This window comes from Peromyscus californicus, unplaced genomic scaffold (genome assembly GCF_007827085.1).
Source record: "Peromyscus californicus insignis strain IS unplaced genomic scaffold, ASM782708v3 Scaffold_4__1_contigs__length_199733344, whole genome shotgun sequence".
Taxonomy (NCBI): domain Eukaryota; kingdom Metazoa; phylum Chordata; class Mammalia; order Rodentia; family Cricetidae; genus Peromyscus; species Peromyscus californicus.
Window position 1 is genome coordinate 98756334 of NW_026294562.1, and position 26646 is coordinate 98782979.

The 26646-nt window shown below is 39.0% G+C and overlaps 4 protein-coding genes across 4 annotated transcripts; 2 read left to right on the top strand and 2 right to left on the bottom strand.

Annotated features, from left to right (window-relative positions):
- Positions 1–1555: 1555 nt before the first annotated feature.
- On the bottom strand, positions 1556–2494 carry LOC128094712 (olfactory receptor 51I2). The gene has a single exon (XM_052713208.1). It carries the CDS (start codon positions 2492–2494, stop codon positions 1556–1558), a length of 939 nt encoding a protein of 312 aa, XP_052569168.1.
- Positions 2495–12624: 10130 nt separating this feature from the next.
- LOC128094817 (olfactory receptor 51I1) lies at positions 12625–13569 on the top strand. Its single transcript, XM_052713386.1, has one exon. The coding sequence runs from the start codon at positions 12625–12627 to the stop codon at positions 13567–13569; it is 945 nt and encodes a 314-aa protein (XP_052569346.1).
- A 7858-nt stretch (positions 13570–21427) lies between these two features.
- LOC128095180 (olfactory receptor 51I2-like) lies at positions 21428–22378 on the top strand. The gene has a single exon (XM_052713952.1). The coding sequence runs from the start codon at positions 21428–21430 to the stop codon at positions 22376–22378; it is 951 nt and encodes a 316-aa protein (XP_052569912.1).
- A 2115-nt stretch (positions 22379–24493) lies between these two features.
- LOC128095203 (olfactory receptor 51Q1) lies at positions 24494–25459 on the bottom strand. The gene has a single exon (XM_052713996.1). The coding sequence runs from the start codon at positions 25457–25459 to the stop codon at positions 24494–24496; it is 966 nt and encodes a 321-aa protein (XP_052569956.1).
- Between the last annotated feature and the right edge of the window lie 1187 nt (positions 25460–26646).

The window sequence follows — 26646 nt, forward strand, 5'->3', positions numbered from 1 at the left end:
TAGAAATAAAATCTCATGCCATTCAAATTATCATTTGTATCCTAAAGCAAGACAAGAGTTTCTTATATGACTCAGCAAAGTTATTTTTAAATTTACAGTTACATTTGACTCTAGACTAAACATCCTTATTTATTTTTCCTTTGAAAGCATGTTGCTACATTCATTATTCAACAATTCTCTAAAAAGTTAACAGTGCACCAGTAAACAAATGAATTCGTTACTGTAGTCATGGGTGAATTTTGAGATCCGGCTCACAAATACTGACACTATCTACATTCAAAAGAGCTCCCCTCCCCGCTTTGTAACTCATTTTTGATATTTCCCCAGTAGAGCCTTGCATACAGAAGAAAACATTGTATCAGTGATGTCCTCTGTTGTCCTAGGTCTCTTACTGTTTTCCTGACAAGATAGATTTCATAGTCACCCCCACCTAATTTTTTTCAGCTGGAAATAAGCCCAAGCTTAGTCTGAGATCATCAAAATTAGGCTAAGGGATTTCCTATTATATGTTAGCTCTCTGTCATCAAGGAAAAGACATACAAGGAAAATCATTCTAAAAGAAGGACAGAAAGAATTATTTTCTAATTGTGAATCATGAATGTTTTATGCTGTATATCCCAGAGTTATTGTCTTTTTCTGAGAATCCTAGAACATAGTTTCTGACATCTCTTAACATGAAATTGCGTGAAAGAGAATCATTATCCCAAGAAAGGAAGGGAAAAGAGAAACCATGTTTCCAGCATATCGGCCACACTATAGAAAAGTTCCTTATTTAGAAATCTGTGATATCTGTCTTAGAAAAAGATAAATGCAGTAGACAGGAAAGATGAAGAAAGGAGCCTAGAAAGTTCTTAGTGTCATCAGCTGTCAGTTTTCTGCTTCATCTTTGTTCATTCACTTCTGTAGTGAGTTCTAAAAGTGTATCAGATTCCACCTTGTGGAGTTAAATCATCCTGTGAATGTTTAGAGCAATAGTGTTGGGAAAATTAGGACAGCAATGGTGATTTTATGCAATGCAGATCAGACAATGAAACGCTATTCATACAGTTAGATGCTACACTAGAATGGGAAACGGACATGGATTTAATCTCAAATATCTATGTAACTCTGAGAAATTCATTCTCTGTGCCTCATGTGATTAGTATGAACATTAAGTAAGTCAATGCATATAGAGATTTTAGAATAGAACACGGCACATTTAGTGACTCAGTAAAATTAATTGTTACATTCAGAACATTTGCTATCTTTATAAAAATAATTCCTAGCTTAGGTTAAGCTGTAAGACATTACATAACTACTCAATCGCCTCCAACATTTACCTTTCTGGGGATGAGACAGGTGCCAGCTGAATGCACTGTTGCTTTCTATCTCCTTATTTTATGTTTTAAGTTTTATATCTCAATTTTCCTGGTCTCATAGCTTCCCCTACATTTGCATATCCATATTATACTTATGATATTGATAATGCTCATGCTGAAAATTATGATCATAATGACATCATCAATGAAAATCCATAAGCACTGTAATCATCAGATCCTAAAGAAAGATGTGAAAGTCACAGTTTGATACGGTGAAACATTCGGAAGATGGCACGGCGGATCTCTTTGGTCTTGGCACTGTAAATGAGAGGGTTGAGTACAGGAGGCACAAAGAGGTAGACGTTGGACATGAGGACATGTATGTATCGTGGGGCATGTTTCCCAAAGCGGTGTACTGTAGAGACCCCTATCATTGGCACATAAAATGCAAGTACAGCCAAGATATGTGACACACATGTGTTGAGAGCTTTGAGGCGTTCTTCATGAGAAGCAATGGCCATAACAGAACGCAAAATGAGCACATAGGAGAGGAAGATAAAGAGCAGGTCCATACCAAAGGTGGACACAAGAACAAAGAGCCCATAGATACTGTTGATGGTGATGTCAGCACAGGCAAGCTTCATCATGTCTGGGTGCAGGCAGTAGGAGTGGGAAAGAACATTGGATTTGCAGATAGGTAGCCTCTTGATGAGGAAGGGCAGAGGGAAAAGGGTGATGAAGCTTCGAGCAGTCACTGCTAATCCCAGCCCAGCAATGAATTCATTGGTGAGCACAGTGGCATAATGTAAGGGATCACATATGGCCACATAACGGTCAAAGCTCATGGCCAAAAGAATCCCTGACTCCATCATGGAGAAAGAGTGAATGAGGAACATCTGGACTAGGCAGGCATCAAAAGCAATGCTGCGTGCATCAAAGCAGAAGGTTCTAAGCACAGTGGGCAGTGTGGCCATGGACATGGCCACATCACTGAAAGACAACATGGACAGGAAGTAGTACATGGGAGCATGGAGGCTGGGCTCCACTCGCACGGCCTGCAGGATCACAGTGTTTCCCCCAAGGGCCACAGCATACATCACACAGAGGGGCCCTGCCAGCCAGGGATGGAGGCTCTCCAGGCCAGGGATACCAGTCAGAAGGAAAGAAGGAGGGCGAGTGACATTGAACAGTGCCATAACAGGAAGAACCCAGGATGTGTCTCGGGGTCTTCTTGCTTGGAGAATTCCGAGAGCTGTTTATACTGGAGGACAAAAAACCAGGGATCAGCACATATAGTAAAGAAGTCTCTATAACTAAAAGCTGGTGCATGAAACCACTGGTTTGAGAAAATGTAGGCACACTGCCTTTCTTTATATTTTATGTTCAACAAGCTACAGATGAGGATAGCATTCTCCTGTTTCATGGATGTAGAAAGACGTTGTATTACACTTCAGAAATCTCAGTTAACCATAAGGAACATGTTTCCACCATATTATTCTCACTTTTTATGCATTTTAGAAGCACCATTCATCAGAAATATGTAAACAGTAATTCAAGGGGATCATTGTTACAGAAGGAAAGCAAGTATTGGAGTCATCAATAACTCTTGGGAGTGCTTAAATAATTCATTGAAAACACCCTTTAGTCCAGATATGTCATTATTATGGAGACAATTCCTCAGAGCTATATATCTATCTATCTATCTATCTATCTATCTATCTATCTATCTATCTATATATAATTTTTTTACAGTTTTAGAAGTTTATATATTTTATTTATTTGTATATGTATTTGCTTGCATTTGTTTATGTATATATGTGTGCAGGAGCCAATGGAGGCCAGAAGAGGGCATTAGATATCCTAGAAGAAGTTACAGGTAGTTGTGAGCTGCCATGTAGGTGCTGGGAACTAAAGCTAGGTCCCTGAAGAACAGCAAGTGCTCTTAGTGACTGAGCCATCTCTCTAGACCCCAGAGCTAGCATTTATCATGGTGGATACTTGGGACATAAGGGGAAGGGACAATAAGAGACTGAGGTAGTTGACCACATTTGAACATCAGTCTTCACTGGCACAGTTACTGAAAACAGGGGATTTTAAAAAACAGTAACAAAATGTTCTTTAAAAACCACAGTAGGGCCGGGCGGTGGTGGCGCACGCCTTTAATCCCAGCACTCGGGAGGCAGAGCCAGGCGGATCTCTGTGAGTTCGAGGCCAGCCTGGGCTACCAAGTGAGTTCCAGGAGAGGCGCAAAGCTGCACAGAGAAACCCTGTCTCGAAAAAAAAAAAAAAACCCACAGTAGGACACACCTTGGAAGGCAAAAAAATTTTATGTAAATAAGCTATATCAAATATGTAAACATTTTAACATAAATTGATATGATACATAGAAAAATAGAGTAATAATAAAAAGTAAGAAAAGTATCCATGTATTTGTGAAGAGACAAAACAGATTCTATTTCTGGAAAAATGATAAATTCTAAGTATCTAATAGGTATACTCATCTTCAGAGTGTAGGAGGGCACTGTCCCCAAAAGAAACTTCCACACCTTGATAGAGTCTCATATATTCTCAAAATATCTGTTGTTCAAATGACACATTCGTGTCCTTCCACACTGACTCAGCATTCGTGTCCTTCCACATGAACTCAGCATCCGTGTCCTTCCACACTGGCCTCAGCCTGACTTCCATCCATCTCCAATGAAACACTCATTTCCACTCTCTTCCTCACAATCTTGCTCTCTTTACACAATATTAGCCCCACATTCCTCTTCCACTTCAACAAGGAAGTACACATGTCTTGTCACATTCATTCTCTCAGTTTACCAGATGTATAGGCAGTATTTACATGTGCAATCACACTCATGCATGTTTATTTGAGTTTTCATACTTCTAGCTACATGCATGGAGGTTATTTTTTTCCAAATGTTTTAAGATCACTACTCACATGTTACTTAATTCCAGTAGCCATCCTTCTATGAATGACTATATTGTGTCTTTTCTTATTCCAATGCTTTTGACGTGATTCCATGTTTCACTGTCTCCTGATGGATAAGGCTAGAAGACTCCTCATCTGGCTGACTAGTTTTTGGCTTTTAGGGCCCCCTCCTTTGGGAGAACTCCAGAAATTCATGCCAAAGCTAGACTTAGGTTGCTTTGCTCCAGAAACCCAGAACATTTATGTCACACAAAACACATAGATTCAAAGTGATTTAAAGAGATATGTCTTAGGCTTGGGGTCAGTAGTGGTGAGGTGTGCCCTCAGCTGTGGCAGAAAAATAACACTCTCTTGACTTTTTCTTTCTACAGTTTCTAAACAAGTAAGGTCAAACTATGCTTTGAAAGTTCTCTTTGATGGGAGAGGAGGAGGAAGAGAACCGAGGGTCCCAGGTATTAATACCTAAACCACTGAGACAGTATAAGGCTATGCAGCATTTTCTCTTTTGGAAGCCTTTCTTAACTTCACAGGGCACTGAAGAACTTCAGAGCACTATGGTTCCCATCAAATCAGTGGCCATCCCGCTGTACCTCCCTCCTGTTTTTAGTACTCGGTAATTGTATACCTTTGTCCCTTAAGGACTGAGTCTTTAAGATCTAGGACTGGCTAACCTGAATTGACTTTTGTGTTTTCCATCTGACTAATTCCACATTTAGTTTTTGTAGCCCAGGCTGTCCTTGAACTTGTGATCCCCCTGTCTCATTATCTAATCCCTTTGACTGCTTGAATAAAGGTGAGTGCCACTATGCCAAGTCCAATTCTTTGTAGAGCTACATAGAACAAAATTGGAAAACAAAGAAGAGAATCGAACTACAGGGAACAGAGAGAAGAGAAGTAAGCCTTAAGATGTGAATCTGTTTGAAGAGCAGGGCCAAAGTCATTCTAAGTCTAGGAACCCAAGTTTTAGAATTTTTAGAAGAAATAATGCCTGACAGATCCATGATTATACTTTTTCCTTAACTGGGTGGTTGTGAGATTGTGAGCTTCTTGGAAATCAGTGAATAAAGAAACATAGACAAAGAAAAAAGAACATTTGTGTTCTGGCTACACTTTGTGTAAGGTACTCTGCAGAGAAGTATTCAAGTGATTGTACATTTAACCCCTGACATATGTGGAAACAGGCTCAGTGATGAATGCTTGCCTCATAGGTCATGGTGAATAAGTGAAACACACAGTTTTCATACAGATCTGTAGAATTGTCTGTCTACTCAGGATCTTGAGGAACCATTAAGATATTATAGGGGAAGTAGAAAATGGAAAACACAATTTTGTATCTCTGAGCAGAGGTTTCCCAGGAGCCTGTGAACAGAGAGGGAAATGACTCAAGCAGACGCATGTGAAGAAGAGGACATCAACAGCACGGCTCCACAGCCAAAAAGTTTCTTTTGCTTCTGGAAACTAGAATATGTATGTTACTGTAGCTGTACAGAAGCTAATGTGATAAGGGGAAGGTCCCTTTGGCAGGGGTCAGACTGTTGTGGCTTCTCCCTGGCTCTGGTACATACTGACTTTGGTAAAAAATAATCTCTGTCTCTAATATATGGCTGTTTTGTTAAAGGACACTATAAATCCTTCCCAGCTTTTAAAATATTATTTAACTAAGTAACAGATATTTATGAAGATTTTCATGGGTCTAGAAAGGAGTGAGAAATAGGCAGAGTATATTTCCAGGAAGGCTTGTTTACAGACCATAGATTTCAATCTCTAGCAAAACGAGAAAAAACCAGAAGTGACTATTTATGGCTCGTCTGTAGGTATAACTAGCTGACTGCTCTTAGTCTTTTAATGTCCCAGGGACTTAAACAAATCTGTCTCAAAGGTTATAAAGTAAATTTCAGCAAAAATGTTTTCTCATAGTGTGTGAGGTAAATATTAATTTTTTATTTTAAATTGAGATTATAATATAATTACATAATTTCTTCCTTCACTTTTCTGCTTCCAACCTCCCTATATGTCCCTTCTTGTTCTCTTTCAGATTCATAGCCTCTTTTTCATTAATTGTTCTTATATGAATGTATGTTATATATACACACATCCATATATACCTATATAATACACACATATATACACACATATTAAGTAATATCACTTGCTTAATCAGTGTAATGTTACTAATATGTATGTTTTCAGAGCTGATCACTTGGTATTGGATAATCAATTATCTGGGGAACGCCAGTATGCCACTTAGGATGGAAAATGTAAAAGTGAAGTTTGATTACCTGTGCTTAAGCTTTTGGGCCCAGGACAGTGGGTAGTCTTGAGTTCTGAGTCCTGCTTTGCTGCCTGAACTTGAGGCAGTGTTGTTAAACCCCAGAAAGTTTGACTTTTGAAGCTTGGAAGTTGACCATGGGAAGTGGGTTACATCGGAAGTTGACCATGGGAAGTGAGTTACTTGGTGATGTAATTGACAGCTGAGTGAGTGACAGCTCCAGAGCGAGAACCCGTTTTTCAGCTCCTCACATTTCTGCCATCTCTATTCATTCTACTCGGAAGCTGCCGCCAAGACACCACCTACCTAGCCCGTTTCACCCTCACCTACTTGTACTAAGTTAAATCCTCCTGAGCAAGATTTCAGAGATCAGCCATCTCAGCCCCCACAAAGTTTCAGAACTCACCAGAAGACAGGCAGATGAGAGACCCTCTCAGAACATGCTCTTCTTTTTGCTGGACTGAATTCATGCCTGTTATTTTTATATCTCACCCTAATCTCCACTGAGAGAGCACACTGATACTGACTTTGTGCCTGGGAAATCTTTAGGGAGGTCCAGGTCTCCTGAGGTCTTTAAAGAGACTGATACAATTAAATCATGTACTCTTTCAGCTGAAAATGAGTCCAGCTAATTCTCACACCAACTTGACACATTATCTGAGGATTTGCGGGCAGACCTGTGAGGCCCAAGACCCAAAAAAATCTCAGCTTTATGCTGTAGGTATTGTGTAAGGCCAGGAAATAAGGGATGAAGAAAAAAATAAGTCTATATTTTATTCTTATCCCTTGAATGTGTTGAGTGGGCCCAGTTTTTCCTAAATCCCCTGTTGAAACTCAGTTCTCTGAATTTTGGGGATCATATCCAGATGGTGAAGTATCTTCAGATGAATAGTTAGAAATTATGATCTAGTGTAACCACACAACTACCCAGCATTCAGAGTTACACCTTTGGTTTCCTCCCATGCTTCACTTGCTAACACCAGTCTCTGGATTCTTGTCTAGGGAAGAGGGAAGTTCCATGGTTCATTGGCACTTAGGTATTTAGTTTATTTATTAAATATTCAGAGCTGATTTTTCATTTGGTGATTTCCTATTCAAAGAAGTTTCTCTTCATTGTTTTATCATTCTGTATTTGATTTAAATTAATACTCCATTGGTATTTATGAGTCCATCCAAATCCCAGATTTTGCTTTGTTAGAGCCATGTACTCATTTGAAAAGGGTACAAGCCAGAATCATGCTGCTCTATCTAGAATGTTCCTCATCCATGAAATGCAAGGCTTCCTCTGCCCTGTGAATGTTTGATCTCAATGCTCCAATAACTTCTTACTCAGTCCTGAGAAGTGGCAACTTCCACATTTATTTCCAGTTAACACGTGTTAAGTGCACATCATGTTTTGTAAATGGTAGGATTCAGATGTTTGTGAGTCACATTCCAGGAAGCAATAAAATCAGAGATTACTTATAGTTCAGTCAAAATATAAGAACCCAAACAATTTATATATAGAATTATTAACCACGTGTTAGAGAGCATTGAGAAGTTTTTGCACCCTGAAGGCCTCTCCGCCTATGCAACAAACTGAATCAGGAGCTGTGTCTGGTGGGCTTTGAAAGGGCAGGTTTAGGGAAAGAGATAGGGGAAGTGAGTTGAGGTGGATCTTCCCCCATAACATTCCAGACTCTTTGGGTATAGGATGCCAGGGTACCGGGGTTGAGGTGGAGCTCCCATCCAAACAAGCATGACAGATAAAACAAAATTCAAAAGTATCATTTGAAGTAGCAAACTCAGGAAATGACTTCTAAGTCTAGGCACGGATGAGGAAAAGGAGGGATCTGGAATTATTAAATGTTACAATCTTAAAATAACATTGCCACAAAGCTGAAAGAGAAGATTTTGTAGGAGAGGCCATGGATTCGGTGGTCTTGGGCTCTCCAGAGTTCAGCGGAGAGGTTACTTGTGATTGTTATTTTAAAGGGGTTTGGAGGAGTGTTTTTTTTCTGGTTTGTTTTGAGGTATTTTTAAGAACACATAGTAACTTGTTTTGAGAAATCTTGGAAAGCTGCAAAGTGGAACCAGCTAACGCTTCTGGTGTTAGTCGGGTGTTTTGAAGTGGAGAAGTAACGCTGGAATACCACAGCAGAATAAACCAAATGCAGCCATAAAACCCGCTTCCGGACCAGGTTCTTCACGTCCTATGGCCACATATCTTAGGCGCTGACTGTCAAAGAAGGAACACAGTTTGAAGTGCTTAGCTATAAAATCACAAGCAAGTAACACTGAAGATGGAACTGAGAGATTGGTTACAACATAATGAGCATGATAATTTGAAATGAACTTTATCCTGGAAATTGTTTAGGCAGACTGCAGAACAAATGAGAAAACGAAGAGCAGACAGTGATGCATCTTGGATATTTACAATAACCAGATGCTACTACTGTGTAACGATGTGAGCTGGAATTATTAGATATCAGCAAAGCTGAACCCAAGAAAAGAAGTAATGGAAGAGGTGTGATCTACCTGACTGACACCCTGAGGTAACCCGGGGGCAGAGAGACTCTATACCTGTGAATGCTTCCCACCAGCTGAATTTATCTGAAAAGTGGCTGATAGAGGACTTTGGAATATTCCAAAAATAACAATTGAGCACTTGCTGTATGGAGAACAGACGTACAAGGGTAAGGAGTGGATTCTAAGGCATACAAGCCTTGCCTTGGTAGAATAAAAACATGGTTAATTCATCTTACTCTGATTATAATGTTAGTATTGTAGGATAAATGGTCTCCCGTAGGTTTTCATATTCATAATAAGCACTATGCAAAGTACTAATTCACCATAAGACCCTGAAATGTGACCAAGTAACCAACAATTCTGTCAACTTCTGAGGAACGGAGATTTTGTTGTACATAACTTCTCTTTCAAAGTCAGCCAGATTTCTCTGGGAGCTACTTTAGTATTTATATATTAGTGAATCTTACTCTTGTCTTCAAATCTGACCTGCCCAAGGAGGACTGATGGCTCTTTGTTCATAACACCATCTATTTTCCATGAAAATGTGGTTGTGCATGGTTCCTATCTACTCATGTGTCCATCCTATTAACCATTTATATATTCATCTTGCTTTTTGGAAACTTTTCAGACTTGTGACATAATTATACCTCCCCCTAAATGTGGGAGCATTTATATCATTTATTGCAATAATTCAATAATTTGCATGGTTCTTTGGTCTCTTGCAAATATATGGAATGTGAATACTAGTAAATAACCAAAGTGTCCATCCAAGAAAGCACCTGCGGGATCTCAGGGTGACTATGGCTGTGTGTTTCCCTGCATCATTAGCAGTGTGTTGACATTCCCATGAAGGAAATATTGGCACACGTGTGGGTGTGGATGATGACATCAAGAATACTGAGGCCAAGCATGAAACACTCTTGGGAGCAATTCTCCTTTGGAACAGCTCCCTTATTCATTGATGCCACCCTGCTAATTATGCCGCTTTCCTGCTCATCTACATAATAAAGAGTTTTGGGATTTGGAGGGATTTATAAATTTATGTCCTAAAGGGATGAACTGAGGCCGCTCTGACGGCTGGACCCACAGCACAGCACAGCACATTCAGCTACAGAGAAAAGCACAGCTCCCATCCAGTGAGTGCTCCTCCCTCAAACTGATCACGGTGATTCTTACCCAGATAGCTTAAATGCTGTCATTTTTCTAATCTATGTATCTCCCCCCCACAATGGACCAAATGTATCTCCTTTTAAAGTCAAGGATCACAGGAAAGTGCCAGGTTCTATCTGAATCAAAGCTCTAATACCAGACTATTTGTTATTAGGCTAAGGGGATGATGCATTCAATTTAAATTTTGTCTTGAGGGTTTTTACAAACTTCTTATTTAAAAAGCCTGTATTTTTGAATTATGATTACCTGTACCTAGCTACAAAAACAAGCAAACAAACAAAAATGAAACAGAACCAAAACCCCACAGAAACAAACTTCCAATACAACAGCATGCTTTTTAATTTTTAGTTGATTTCTTTGTTGATTGTCTAATGAGAATCTAATTGGTGAGAGTATTACTGTGTGTCTGTTAATGATGCATTTGTTATTCCTTGTGTGAGTATGTGTGGGGAGAGTGTATTTATAAGTAAAGGAGAGTATAAACATGAACAAATATTTGTAATATATTATATTACATAATGCCAATAAGCAGCCATAGGTTTTCCTAAGTTCTATGACATAATAATGTCAGGTGTGACAAAGGAGGATGTGATAAGTTCTGTGTATTCATGTCACTCTTATGGATGTGAGATAGTGACTATAAATGCTTGGACATGCATGTATGGAAGTATAAATGCATATTTTTTGAGGTGTTAGAGGGGCTCTGGATATATATGTGCATACTCATATATGCTGTTTGCCATCTTCTAATCTTTATTTCCAGAGTGGTTGCATTTGAAGGACTTTGACTAGTACACAAACAGACAATCAGAGAAAAGACTTCAGTTGGAGTGGGAGATTTTCAGAGCTTTTTGCCAGACAGAAAGGTCTGGCACCTTTCTCTATTCCTTCAGCTGGCTCACCAGAGGAAAGAAAAGGGAACTGAATTTAATCTTTGTTTTGGAAGAGTTCTTAGTATTCCTTGGAGTTGACAATTTTTCCATTTCATGTTGACCCAGAGACAGTCTAAAGTAAAAATAATAAAAAGATCAGATCTGTATAGACTAGGTCTGAAAAAAACTTATTAGAGACATCAACCTTCATCCTGGTTTGAAATAGAAAGAGAAGTTGGTAGAGAATAAATGACAAGAAGCCCCACGGTGAAAGGAACGCTTTCATTTCTCAGTTGGAGGAGACAGGAGCTAAGACATATATTTCCTCTCATATCTTTTACACGTTTAGGATTATGACTAGTAAGTTTACTTTCTCCAGACTCTTGTCACCATAAAATTTCAGTGTGCTTACCAAGGGTACTAAGAACAGAATGAAAACTCTAGAAATGGCAAAGGATCTAAGGAGACATTTTACTTATGTACCAATATAGAGCTTTAATTTTGGGCTTTCAGGCATCATGGAAGCACCTTTGGATAAAGACTATAAAGGTAGTCTTTTATGATATGGTTTCTTGGTGTTTATGGTTCTATTATTTCTTTTACTGGCATTATTATGGCTGCTTAAAGACAGAGAAAGAGGTTCCTATAAAGGAAGGATACACAAAGAAATTAATGTAGGTAGAAAATTAAGATGCAGATTTTAAGGGAAACTGAGGGAAAGTGGATCTGGGGGAGAGGGACCCTGAAATATTTTTTTAACATCTGTGGTTTTCTATATGAATTTCAAAGAGAAGAAAGGCAGAGATCAGGGTAACTGTCTCAGTAGAGAGTATATCAGGAAGGGCATGAAAAATGAAAAGTTAATAGGTAAATTGACCGGAAGAAAATGGAGCAACTATAGAATTTCCTAAGCAATGCACAAACATTAGATGGCAAGAGAGCTGGGCGGTTAAAAACCTAACATTGAAATGTAAAAACACAGAATTTAAGAATTCAGAGGGAGGATTTTTTTTGTGTGTGTGATGACAATTTCAGGGTGGCCATAGCATTGGGAGGTTAAGGCAAAAGCTGGTTAAAGGTTATTGGAGCCAAACTTTTGTGGCTGCATGTAGTTTATCTATGCTATCAACTGGTGAGTTCCCAAAGGCATGGGCATTTTCTTATTTCTGGTCTACTTTAATTTCTGTTTTTCTCTCCGATTCCCAGTACATGATTTCTGAGTCTATGGGGAAGTGGTCGAATACTGTAGTGAATGGTATGGCCAGAGGGCTTTGCTCATGTGGGCTTCTACCCTGGTGCTATGTTATAGGCACTCATTTTATCACTAGCCTTTCATAGAGTTTCCACTCTGTCCTTGAGAGTATACTGTGCCTGGCAGTACAGAAATAAGTGGACATATGTTCCTTTCTCAAGGAACTAACAGTCTGATGGGGAAGGCAGATTGCAGGCACACACATTAAATCCATGACATTTTGTGTTGGAGACAGGATATCTGAAAGAAAGAAAGTGAAGAACTCCCTTCACATCCCCTCTTGGGTCTAATCCTCATCTGCATTCTCCCATCTGCCTGCCATGCTAGGCTTGAATGGCACTCCCTTCCAGCCAGCCACACTACAGCTGACAGGCATTCCTGGGATGCAGACAGGCCAAGCTTGGATTGCCCTGATTTTCTGCTTCCTCTACTTCATCTCCATTTCAGGTAACCTCAGTATCATCGCTCTGGTCGTTCGGGAACCTCCTCTGCACCAGCCCATGTACTATTTCCTCTCTATGCTCTCTCTCAATGATCTGGGAGTGTCCCTATCTACACTTCCCACTGTGCTTGCTACCTTCTGCTTCAACTACCGCGATGTTGGTTTTGATGCCTGTCTGGTTCAGATGTTCTTCATTCACACGTTTTCTTTCATGGAATCTGGCATACTTCTTGCCATGAGCTTTGACCGTTTTGTGGCTATCTGTGATCCACTACGTTATTCCACTGTGCTTACCAATAGCCGCATCTTGGCTATGGGCCTGGGCATCCTTACCAAAAGTTTCACTACCCTCTTCCCTTTCCCTTTTCTTGTAAAACGATTGCCCTTTTGCAAGGGCAATGTGTTGCATCACTCATATTGCCTCCATCCGGATCTGATGAAAGTGGCATGTGGAGACATTCATGTTAACAATATCTATGGCCTCTTTGTGGTCATTTTCACATATGGTGTGGATTCAGTTTTCATCCTTCTGTCCTATGCATTGATCTTAAGAGCTGTATTGGCCATTGCATCCCAGGAGCAGCGACTCAAGGCACTCAACACCTGCATATCACACATCTGTGCAGTGCTAGCCTTTTATGTGCCCATAATTGCTGTCTCTATGATCCACCGCTTCTGGAAAAGTGCTCCAGCTGTTGTTCATGTTATGATGTCCAATGTTTATCTCTTTGTACCTCCCATGCTCAACCCCATCATCTATAGCGTGAAGACCAAGGAGATACGCAAAGGCATCCTCAAGGTCTTCCATAAATCTCAGACCTGAGGAATACTGCAGGCACCAAGAGAGCTCCTTTAGAGGAAGGACTATGTCTTGTCTGCCAAATTTAAGAATTTTGCTAAAACAACATAGAGGACTCAAACTCTTAACAGTTGTGAATTTGGAATCAATAAAATAATGTCTAACTTAATACAATGATGTGCTTAGTTATTGGACACTGACCGTGATAATCCTGTGCTAGCTGCTAAGAATGTTATAATGGTGAATATAACACATTGTTAAATGAACAGATATACATGTCAAAAGATGTACAAACAACTGACACCCTGAAAAAATGTTGCTTATTTTTCAGGAATAACAAAAGTCTTACAGAGCAAACTGTCTTGAACACAGAGAATTCTAAAATCACAAAGAATGAGTTGGTAAAGTTAAATGAAGAAAAATGCTATGGAGGTTTGGTGTTGATATATTTGTAGAAATAAGGACAGGCTATGTTAGGTGGCTAGGAAGTTGCTTCTGAAAGATTACAGAGGTTAGATAGAGTGTTTGCTTCAGGATGGCAGCATGAAGGGAGGTTTAAGGTCTTGCCCCCAAAATACATTGCCTGAGATAAAATATTTAGCCAGAAAATTTAGAGCCTCAGCTCTCCAGTTGTGATCCAATAGGCAACACAACAATTTCAAAGCTTGTTAGAGAATAGAATCTTGAGCTCCACATTCACTTTACCAAGTGAGAACTATATTAAATAAGAACTTGATGACTGTAGCTGAGAAAGTGTAGTAAGTCTCAGAAGACTTTCCAGGTACCAAGTGCTGTACACTTGCTGTGGGGTAAGAGTGATTGGACACATAGTACTAAGTGTTTGGAAACAGTTCTCAGTGTGTAATTCCCAGACCAGCGTCATGAGCCACACCTGGAAATTTGTAGGCCATGACAACTCCAAGGACTACTCTCTAAGTTCATGAAAGAGATTCTGGAGAGTGGATACAGCAGTTTGTGTCTTAATAAATTGCCTGACTTATTCTGATATCTTTAACTTAGAATATTTGGGGAAAGGCATAATTAATTTTGTTCAATGAAGTTTCCTCTTCAGAAGTATGGGAATAAGGTCTAAAGAGATTATTCAAGTCCAGTGGATGGTTCATAAAGTTGGGGAAAACTAATTCATCTCAGCAGTGTGGTATCAATGGTGAAGAGAGTGCATGGTGAAGAGTACCGCCATCCAGTCACCATGAGGTGGAGGTTAAACAAGCTTGGCTTCAGAGGAGAGTTTTATGAGCACCCTCCAGCCATCTCAAACTGGCTGTCCCAGGATAGGTTTCCCTTTCCTCACAATCCTGGTCATTGTTATCTAAACCCACCCGACATCGAAAAATTTAGATGAGACTGTCAAATAAGTAGATAGAACTAAAGAGAAAAGCAAGTTAGCTTTTATGATGAGATGAGGGATCAGAGTGCATCAATGAGAATTCAGTTTGTATAAGTGCCCTGACTAGGAAGTCTCCTCAGAAATCATTCACTCTACTGTGAAACATTCTACTTATGCTTAAAAGGGTGTATTTATTTCTCCACTTAAACTTTCAGCTTGGAGGAACCTCATGATTTCTTCACAAATGGTTAAAATTTAACACAGTAATAATTTAAAATGTTTTATTAGTATATGTTTGTTGTACTGATGTGTTTTGTAATAGTTTCATTCAAGCATGTCAAGTGCTTTGAACATATTCCCTCATTACCTTCTCCTGCTTTCCATCTCCTCTCTGCTAACTCCCTCCACTTCCTAAATAGTCCTTCTACTACCTTAATGTTGTGTGTGTGTGTGTGTGTGTGTGTGTGTGTGTGTGTGTGTGTGTGTATGATCTACATGTGAGAGAAAGCAACAAAGTTTTCTTTCTGAATTTGTACTACTTTGTAGTGAGCACATAAAATAGTTTATGACATTTTCATATAAGTGTATCATTTTACTTGACTTGTATTCACTCCCACAAATATTTCCTTGTCTCCCCTCCTCCCTTCTGTTAGTTTTTTCTGCCTTCAAATAGTCCTCCTTTTGCTTTCATATTACAAACAAACATGCACATGCACACATGTGTGCACACACGCACATAAATGCATGCACACACAAACATGCACACACATACATGCTCACATACATACACACATATTCACATACACATGCTCACACATTTGCATAATCACTCGATGCCATGTAGTATGTCTTTATTTTCTCTTATCTATTTTCCCTCCCTGTTGCCCTTTTACTTTCATATTATCTAAACATTTCATATCAATTCACATTTAAATCTAGATTCTGTATATGAGAAAAACATAATGTTTTTCTTTCTAAATCTGGATTATTTTGCTTCACAAGGTGAACTCGATTTGCAAATGACCTAATTTCACTCTCTTTCCAGCTGATTAAAATTCTATCTCATGGATGTAACATACTTTATCTATTCATCTGTTGATGGGCATGTAGGTAGGTTCTACATCTTGACTATTATGACTAGTCCTGCAATAAACATGAATGTGCAAATGTATTCCCACTGGTGACTGTTGGCATTTACAATAAACATTTTTATGTCAATATTTGCAATGATGTTATGTTATGTATTGCATTGATATTATGGTATTATTGCTACTGGAATAAATAAATATTTGGAATTTTTAAAAATTTATCCACTCACTTGATAGATATAGCTGCAGATTTTGTAAAAGGACAAAAGCCAAAGGTCACTGGGGACATGGTACAGTCACAGCACCTCATGACTTTTGAAATCAATTCTGTGATGTTACAATATTATTTCCATCTAAGTTCTTTTGAATTTCACATCTAGGATTCAAACTCATTATTCCAGTCCAACTAATAGTATAACAACAATTATTTCCACCTCATCTTCCAATACTTTAGAACTCCAAAGGAGGAGAAATCTCTTTGCCAAACTCCATTTTCCTTTCCACTCTCATGCACTGCTTGGCAGAAAGAGAAAGCAGCTTTCCTTTCATTCTTTCCTCAACAAGGCCTCATTCACTCAGAAAACAAAATGAAGAAAAGGTACTTGAAATATTTAGAGAGAAGAACAGACACTGAAGAAAAACCAACTAGGGGGTTGGAAATTGGGACCTGCCTCAAGGTTTATGGTAAGGATATTATGTACACTACATTCAACTCAAATCAAACAAGCCTTTCCCCACATGAATAACTGTCTCTTGGAGATACTTAACTATTCTACGAAAATCAAGTTCAAAGTTGAAAGAAAGTTAATTTCTTACAATTGTGAAGCAGTCAGGGTGCCTGGATAGGACTCAACCAATATCTGTGTAAGTTTGAATCTCATGTTCCTTCATTGCCCTGAGATGTCTATTCTAGCAGAGACCCTGAACTTGTGGAAGTTGGTGGAGGGTTCAGTGGGAGATGGAAGTACTGAATAAGGAATTGGCTAGGGAACAGTAGGAATAAATGGATGAATGTAACCAAGGTCAAATTCTTATTGCTTAAATCCTCAGCTCTCCGAGCTCTCTCTTCATAAACTTCAGGTTCTGGAAACTGAAACTGTTTAAAGTTCATTATTTAAAGATCATGCCTCTGGATTCCAAGCACACTTTTAATTTTGGCCTGGTTATCGTGCAAGGATGAGAGTTGCAGGTAGTGAGCCCAGAAGTTCTTTTCTCAATCTTCATCAGATGGAAGGAGCTGAAATTCTTTTATCTCTGGGGAGAGAGAGTAAAATCCCTCTAAGGGAAAAAGTTTTTAAAAGTTTTTGATTTTTATTCCCCAAGTGAGATCTCATCCTCTTCATTTCCCAGTACAATCATCATCACACTGGGACAAAAGAGAACTCCAAAGTCCAGGTCTTTGGGAAGCTCCTGCCTAGATATATAAAGTCCATCTCCCACTTTGACTAGTGGCTGCCTGAGGCCACTCTGGAACCATTGCAAACTTTGGCCATCTGTAAATCTGAGGATTCCTTCATAAAGCCCTCTCAGGTGATGTTGAGTCTGTGTTTTCTTGATATGTGTACAGGAAGTTTGGTTTTATCTATCATCCTATTCACTTTTCAGTCATTATGATCATGCTTCTGTATTTTTGAATTTCTGTTAATTCCTGTGTATATTTGAATAGATGCTATGATTTGTTTAGTCCATAATAGAGAGGTTTAAGACAATAAACAAGTCAACAAATCTCACAGTTATGTAGGTTTTTCTGAAAAAAAAGTAATACTGATTCAAATACCCTATGGTTTCCAAGGTGTTTTCAGTTGGGATTGGCAGAGGTGAACTTAGTAATACACATGGTATGATGATGATGATGATGATGATGATGATGATGATGATGATAGTGGCCCCATAACATGGGCTAGAAACTAATCTCTGTCATGTCTCATACTGATCCACAGTTGTTAAAAATTCTGTCATAAAATGGGAGAGACCTTAATTGCCTGCAACCTTAGGCCTGAGGTCAGGCAGAGAGCTGCACAGATCTTTAATCTCAGGTCAGCAAGTGCAGCTAGCTCCCTCTATACTCCTATGTGGGCTTATTATGCCTTTGAATATCTCTACTGCCCACAAACAATGTACCTTTAACTCTGGGTAAAACATTCCTCTCATGAGCTTCAAACTACCTTCCGGTGACCTCCACACTTACCTCCTCTCATCCCTGGCTACACTCATCTCCACTGCAGTCCCCTCTTGTTACAACTCACTAACCCAATTTTCTCCGAAGCACCCCATGTGGATTTTTTCATGAGTCACAGTTGGTTTGATGACTGTCTAGAGTATGGAACCCAGGACTCTCAGTTTTGGCTGAGTATCACATCTAAGCTTCTATTCATCTAGTCATGCTTTTAATTTTCCAAAAGCACAGTCATAGAAAGTGCTGTGGAGGATACTTGATTAGGCAGAAATATGACCTTAAAAGAGTCCATAGTCTAACAGGGAGGACAGAAGTACACACAGCATGTACCAATCATTTTTCTAGAAATAATTACAAGTGAGTTACAGGGCATATTTGTTTGGATTTTGTTTATCTGCTTTTGAGACAGAGTCTCCTACATAGCTGTCCCTAGAACTTGCTATGTAGACCAGGCTAGCCCTGAACTCAGACATCTGCCTGCCTCTGATTCCCAAGGTGTGTACCGCCATGCCCTGCTATGAAGTTAATTTCTTCAATGAGTTTCTCGAGTTTTCAAAATACCCTCATTGAAGACATATTCACAAATTTCAACAGTCAGATAGATAACACAGCAGTATGCACTACAAATGATAAAAAGACAAAGGAAGACCACTTGCTGGGCACTACCAGGAACCAGCATAGAATTACCTCTCAGCTTCAAATGGCACTATGGTAAGTCTGGCTAATGTAAACCTGATACCAATAATGGGAAAAATATGATCCTCAGCACAAGAAGGCTGAATAGTGTTTTTGGAATATTTCCCTTTGTGGAAATCAACAGTATTAAAATATTTTTAGAAAAGAATAAAAAGTCAATTGTAGAGTCATATTTTTAAACTGGTAGACTGTCCCAAGAATGATGCAGGAATCAGTAAAGTAGTAAGGAGATAACTTTGAAAGATTCATTTCATGGACTATAGCTATGCCCAGAATTTAGGCTTAAAATAAATACAAGAGAATACTTGTTCTCAAGAAGAATTTTAAGCATATTTTGGGATAGAAATATTATAAATTATAAACAGTAATTGTCAAGATTTATTATAAATACTGTTATATTCTGCTCAAGCAGGAATGCTACTGTTAACAAAATATCAAAAGTCTACAAAATATTATAAAGTTAGGACTGAGATGAAGTTTTATTTATGTTTACCCAGTATTATGAAAAGCTGTCATTGTGTAAACTGGTCATTCATGTTAAATTTACTCTCCAGAAGGAATCTTGCCAAGAGAACCTGGGTGGTCTGGGAATTACAACCTAGAATTTTGAGAAGTAGACAAAGGAATTTAGTATGAGCAATGTGCAGCATGGAGAAGGAATTATAAAGTACCATTTTTGAAACTTTTAGTTATTGCTTATATATTCAATTATTTATTCATCCAATATTTTTTATACAAATTTTCTATGTATTTAAACTTAGGCAAGTATTATGAATTACTGGAGAAAATAAGTATTTTCCCTTTTTCTGATGGAGTTTCAGTCTAGTAGGAGGTACAGATATTAAACTAACAAATATACACGAAAATATATTCTCATAAATTATGATTAATGCTTTCACAGACATTCAAACCTAGAAGAAGAAAGTCCTCTGTAAGACAATGAGATATGATGAAGCCAGTGTTTTGGGAGGTGCAATAAGCATTCAATTATTGAGAATAATTAAGTGAGCATGGATGACAGTTTGGTGGCTGTCATGGAGGAGATTATGGATAAATCATCTAAGCAGAACTATTGTATACTGAAAGTTAGACATATACAAAGCAACATGTAATAAAGACAAGAAAAATATGAAGAAAGATCATCTATTTCACTTCCTTTCTTTTTTAAACTTATTCGATGTGTCTTTCACCTTATGCATCTTGATCCCATTCATTTCGCCATCCCTTCACATCAGCCCTCTGCTCCTGCAAACTGCCCCCCCCAATAAAACAAAATTTAAGAGAAAAAAAGGAAAAGAAATAAAAATCTTGTTATGGAAGCTGTAGTGTGACACAGTGAGTCACACAGTAAACCCCTTTGTCCATATGTCTTTATCTTTACTTGCAAATGTTCATTGCAAAGAGTCATGGTCTGAGGCCTCTGGTTTCTACTACAGCACCAATGCTGGGCCCTCGCTCAGACTCTTCTCGGACATCTTGTTGTTGCCCTGTGTTGTGGAGATTCTGCAGCTTTGGGTCTGCAGGACCAGCCCTTTCACATGCTCCAGCAGATCACAGATGGGGTGGATGTTGGGACAGGCCAATTCATAATCCTGGTTCTGGGCCCGGGCAGCTGGAGAGTTGGTCTGCCCACCAGTTCACCGCTGTCCTCATCACCTCAACACTGAGTAATCATGAAGGAGTCACATAGACGCTGTGATTCACATATCTGCTCTGTTGTGGATGACTAAACACAGACTGGAACCTACTTATCTTGAGTATCATTACATCTACTGTTCACATTTCCTTTAGAAAATTGATTTACTATGCTAACTACCATTCATTATGTTACATTATATTAAGCCATACCACATAATTCTAAACTTTAGTATTTTCACACTCTGATTGGTCCCTTGATGGCTAATGAAGCTATTTATCTGTATTTTTGCTCAGTCCATGGATTCTGGGTCAAATCTCATTTTGTAGCACTTCATCGTTGATAGGTTTGCTGAACTCTGTTTTCCACTCATAGATAACTTGTAAATTCACATTTTCATCTAGAACTTTAGTTTCCAGCCTTCTAAAGCCACAATCTCAATTTATTCAATATATTGCTTCCTGCCTGGAATAGAGTGAGAACACGTGGACATGAGTACTTACTTAGGTGTTCTTGTCTTCTCATATTTACAGTAGCTGAGTGAAAATTCAGCTCCATGATGACTCTACCCTAGATTAGAGATTCACTTTCACCACCTTAGAAAATCAGAAACATAAGCACTGAATATCAATATTCCCTACCATCTACTCCTTTAAATACGAGAATAGTATACCTTCATTTTATAAGAGAACAAACAAAAAAGCAATCTCTTATAAGATTGAGAAATCTGAAATAACTCTCTGACATGCAACAGGTGGGCACTGGGGACTCAAGGGACCAGGAAGAAAGATGTGAATGTCTGTTAGGTTGCTTCACGCACCACCTTCCTCACTTCCTTCAGTTTTTACAGTGGATGTTAACAGGTATTACTCAACAGGTGCTGGCTAACTTCAGTTTGTTTCAAACACAGGTGAAGACTTATCTCTACTGTTGGTGTCATGGGAGCAGAGAACAATGAAAGTCTTGACCTGCTATCAGTCTTCCTGACTGGCATTCCAGGACTGGAGGCCCAACATGGCTGGCTGTCCATTCCCTTTTTCATCATGTACATGGTTGCCATTGTGGGCAACAGCCTAATCATGGCAGCAGTTCAGGCAGACTCAGCTCTCCATGAGCCAATGTACCTGTTCCTCTCCATGCTGGCCATCTCTGAGGTGGGAGTCTCGGTGTCCACACTGCCCACCGTTATGGGCATTCTTTGGCTTGATGCCTACAGAATTAACTTTGATGGCTGTTTGGCCCAAATGTTCTTCATTCACACTTTCTCTGGCATGGAGTCAGGAGTCCTGTTGGCCATGAGTTATGACCGCTTTGTAGCCATCTACAACCCTCTTCGCTATACAGCCATCTTAACTCTGCCTCGGATCATACTCATGGGTATGGGTATTACACTGAAGAGCGTTGCACTCATGGGCCCACTTCCAATTCTTTTAAAACAACTGCCATATTGTCACATAAATATCCTCTCCCATTCCTATTGCCTCCACTCAGACCTGATCCAGCTGCCTTGTGCAGATACTAGGCTGAACAGCATCCTTGGCTTGGCCATTGTCCTGGCCACTTTTGGGCTGGACTCACTGCTCATTGTGATTTCTTATGGGCTCATTCTTTACACAGTGATGGGTATTGCTTCTGGGGAGGGTCGGAAGAAGGCACTCAACACATGTGTGTCACATATCTGTGCAGTGCTTATATATTATGTGCCTATGATTGGTGTGTCTGTGATGCATCGTGTTGCCAAGCATGCGCCTCCAGTGGTCCACACACTCATGTCGAGCATCTATCTTTTTGTACCACCAGTGCTCAATCCCATCATATACAGTGTCAAGACTCGTCCAATTCAACAGGGAATTGCTTCCTTGTTCTCCTGCAAGAAGGGATTGATCTGAATCACAGACTCAGGGGGCAGGAATTATTATTGAATCCATAAACTCTGGTTGTAAGTCTCCCAGAGGTAAAGTTTTTGGTTAGGCATTTTGACAATGAAAATGAGGAAGGAATTCATAGCAGTACTACAAATTTGATTCCAAATCACAAGTGACATACTCAAATGCATCCCATCTTACATTTTTTTTTTTTTTTGGTTTTTTTTTTTGGTTTTTCGAGACAGGGTTTCTCTGTGTAGCTTTGCGCCTTTTCCTGGAACTCACTTGGTAGCCCAGGCTGGCCTCGAACTCACAGAGATCCGCCTGGCTCTGCCTCCCGAGTGCTGGGATTAAAGGCGTGCGCCACCACCGCCCGGCTCCATCTTACATTTTATTGACTACATGTATCTCTGAATACATATGTCCATACTTTTCTTCTCTAATCACATGCAATAATTGAAGGCAGAGATAATAAATTTACTTTTTATTCAATCCTAACTCTTAGCAAATAGCAAGTTAATAATAGTTTTGAGATTTAATGATATATGAATTAAAATAAATAAAAAAATTCACTTTTATGGGATTCCGAGGGATGAAGTGTCCCCCTTAATTAAGAAAGGCAATTTTGGAAATGTGCCTTTGAATGAGTATACTTTCTTGTTTGCCCCAGATTGTCATGGTTTAAACATTTTCTTTATTATGATGGAACCCCCTTTGACTCTGAAGTTGTCCATCTTTAAATAATAAATTATATTATAACTTACCTATGGAGCTACCTTGCTATATAAGGAAGTGATTCTTCCTCCAACACACCATGCAATGTTTTCCACAACCAGAATTCATGTGTATTTAATGACTCTGGGATGTACATTGACTGAATGATCTCAATAGAGGCATAAAGTAAAATATGAGCAGACTCAGCTGCCCAGGCATGATTCTTGAGTGTTCTGTCTTCCCCTTTCCTTCCTTCTATTCCCTCACCCTTCATTTGCTCAACATGCTTTGAGGTATATTCTGTTCTCTTCCCCGACGCCTTCTCTATAAGCGTAGGTCTAATAATTTCTTTCTCCTTCTTCCCGTGGTCTCATAGAAAGCCTCATCCAATAGGGATGACCACACTCTCACCTCTGCAACCTCAGTTCCTTGTGTAGAGTTGATTCACACGTCTAGCACCAGGCCCCCCTCAGCCTCTCTCAACTCAAGGCCCCCAATTACAAAATTTTCCATTTTGTAGACTATTCCTCCCTATTCATTTAGTTCACCAGTCACCTGTACACGGTAATTTTTTGAACCACTTGTTTTGTTTGGAACAGCAATTATAAAAATTTTGTTTATATATTCTCTAAGAAAAGAAAAAAAATCTGTCTAGCTTAAGTGTTTTAAGGTTGATAGCTAATATTTTGTAATAAATATATGTAGTTGATGAGTGTTCATTTTCAGAGATATTATAGTAGGTTTAAATTAGTTCATCATGCACTTAAATATTCCATGAATCTAAATATATAATGTTTTAATAATTGACTTTAGTAGTTTGAGAATATATTCTTTAACAGATATTTACATCAACACATTTGTTGCCTCAAATTCACTTTTTATTTTTGTCTCCAACAAATTCTTGACTGTGAAGTACATTTTTGTGCTTGAAATTTTTTAATGTTTATTCTATTATAAATATATGTGACAAAACATACATACATACATATTTAAATATGTGTTTCCAAAATAGCTATCCTATATTGTTGTTAAAAGTCCATGAATTTGAAAGAAAGTAAGTCTGGTATACAGGAAGGTTTGGAGGGAGAAAAGGGAAGGGCAATAAGAATTTTGAGTTTGGGAAAAAAATCATATACTTTACTATATGTTCAAAACACTGTGCAGAAGAAAGAAAAATTCTATATTTTAAAAATGGATTTCTTCATCTCAAAGGCAAGTGGTTAGAGAAAAGCAAACCTGAGCTTTAAAAAAATACTCCTTTTAATTTCCAGTCAAACAACAATGTCTCTTGTATTAGCTGGGAGTATTCTACAAAGCATCTGTTCTTCTCTGCATCTTTGCTATATACAATTTATGGTGTAAATATTTATGTTTGATCCCATGTTACATATGTAAGATTACTCCTTTCAATGTAAACGTCAATCTTCAGTGCACTTTACTCTGTAAGAGGAGGCGAGTGATTCCCTGGCGGATCTGCTTGGTCTTTGCACTGTAAATGATAGGGTTCATCACAGGAGGTGCCAACAAGTAGATATTGGCCATGAGAACATGGACCAACGGAGAGGCATGCTTGGCAAAGCGGTGAGTCATAGACACACCAATCATGGGGACGTAGAGAACCAGAACAGCCAGCATGTGGGACAGGCAGTTGTTGAGAGCCCGGAGTCGCTCAGTCCAAGTGGCTGTGTTCAGGATACTTTTCAGGATGAGTGCATAGGAGAGTACAATGAGCAGAGGGTCCAACACAATAATGAGCAGGACCAGAGCAAATCCATACCAGCTGTTGACCCTGATGTCAGCACAGACCAGGTGAATCATATCCTGGTGGAGGCAGTAGGAGTGAGAGAGAAGGTGGGAATGGCAGAAGGGCAGGCGCTTGAGCAGGAAAAGGGAGGGAAGAACAGCTAAAACACAGCGGCAAATGATGGTCAACCCAATTCTAACAATGACCTCATTGGTGAGGATGGAGGCATAATGGAGTGGGCGACAGATGGCCACATAACGGTCAAAGGACATGGCCAATAGAACAGATGATTCCATGAAGGAAAACCCATGGAGGAAGAAGAACTGGGCAAAGCAGGCCTCAAAACTGATTTCCCGAATGTTGAACCAGAGGAGCTGCATGACGGTGGGCAGTGTGGTAAGAGTGAGACCCAGGTCAGTGAGGGCCAGCATGGAGAGGAAGAGGTACATGGGCTGGTGGAGAGATGGCTCTGTGCGGATGACAGTGAGGATGATGATGTTGCCCATAATGGAAATGGTATAGAGGCAGAAGAAGGGGATGGAGATCCAGAGATGGAGAGCCTCAAATCCAGGGATGCCCGTGAGGATGAAATAGAACGGATCGTGAGTGGTATTAGTTACTTCTGACATGCTTGGTGGATGCAACATACAGAATCTGCATTCCACATTAAGAACAGCATCAGTATGATACTGTAAGAGAGTCATTGTTCATACAGTCAGTACAATCAAGGGTATAGGCTACAGATCACCCCTGATAAATGCACTACTGAGTCATTCAACAACCAGAAGCTGAACACTGAGGATTCGCCTATTAATTTCTATTCAAGATAAACTTATTTCTTTCAACTTGTGTTCCTTATGCTGTGTACTAAAATTTAGCTATATATTTCCTCTGGTAACATGTACTCTGATGATTGTTCTATCTGTGCATATGTACATATATATGTATATATATTTACTAACTGAAACTAATCTTATTAGAATTTTAAACAAACAAACAATCGAAACAAAAGTTTTGTCTCTGTTATACATGACAGACATCAGAAAGATTACTTTTTAGTACTTTGTACTATTTACTCAAATGAAATAGTGTTTAAATTGGGAAGTATTGAGGTGACATGCTTCAGCCAATGTGTGGATTATAATGACAATTATTCTCTTAAGGAGCACAGGAGTAGGACAGAACTCCTGGGGCAACACCATATGTTTGTTTTGGACACAAAGAGTTTAATATTCATAGGGATAGTTCATGAGAAGTGACAAGTAGATGAATAGTAAGTAGGTCCAATAAGACAGGAAGAAGTCATAGAAACTTATCATTTTGCAAGTAACTGAGAATCTAGGAGTTAATATGATAACGTAGACCAGAACTTTGGGTAAGGAAGAAAGGAGGGAGGGTAGGAAGGAAGAAAAGTAGATACATTAAGATCAATTTATAAGGAATGTAAAATTTAGCAGTTAGACAAAAACAGAAAAAGAAACAATGGGAATTGCATGCAAAGAACTTTTCAGAGATTTTTCTATAAAAGAAACATTTACAAAAGCATTTTAATGTTAGTAGAGTAATGGGAAATGAAGCCAAGATGAAGTAGTCTGAAGGGGGAATTAATGAGAAACTTTGGAGAGCTTAGGTAATGTAGTCTCAAAGGGTTCTATACTGCCCTCTAGAGGATGAATGCAGAGCCTCTTTCTTTTTTTAATTTTTTTTTATTTTATAATTTAATTTAATTTACATATCAGCCATGGATTCCCTTGTCCTCACCCGTCCCGGGACAAATAGCCAAACAAATGGAAACACATGAAATATGAACCAATAGCTGAGGAGCCCCCAACTG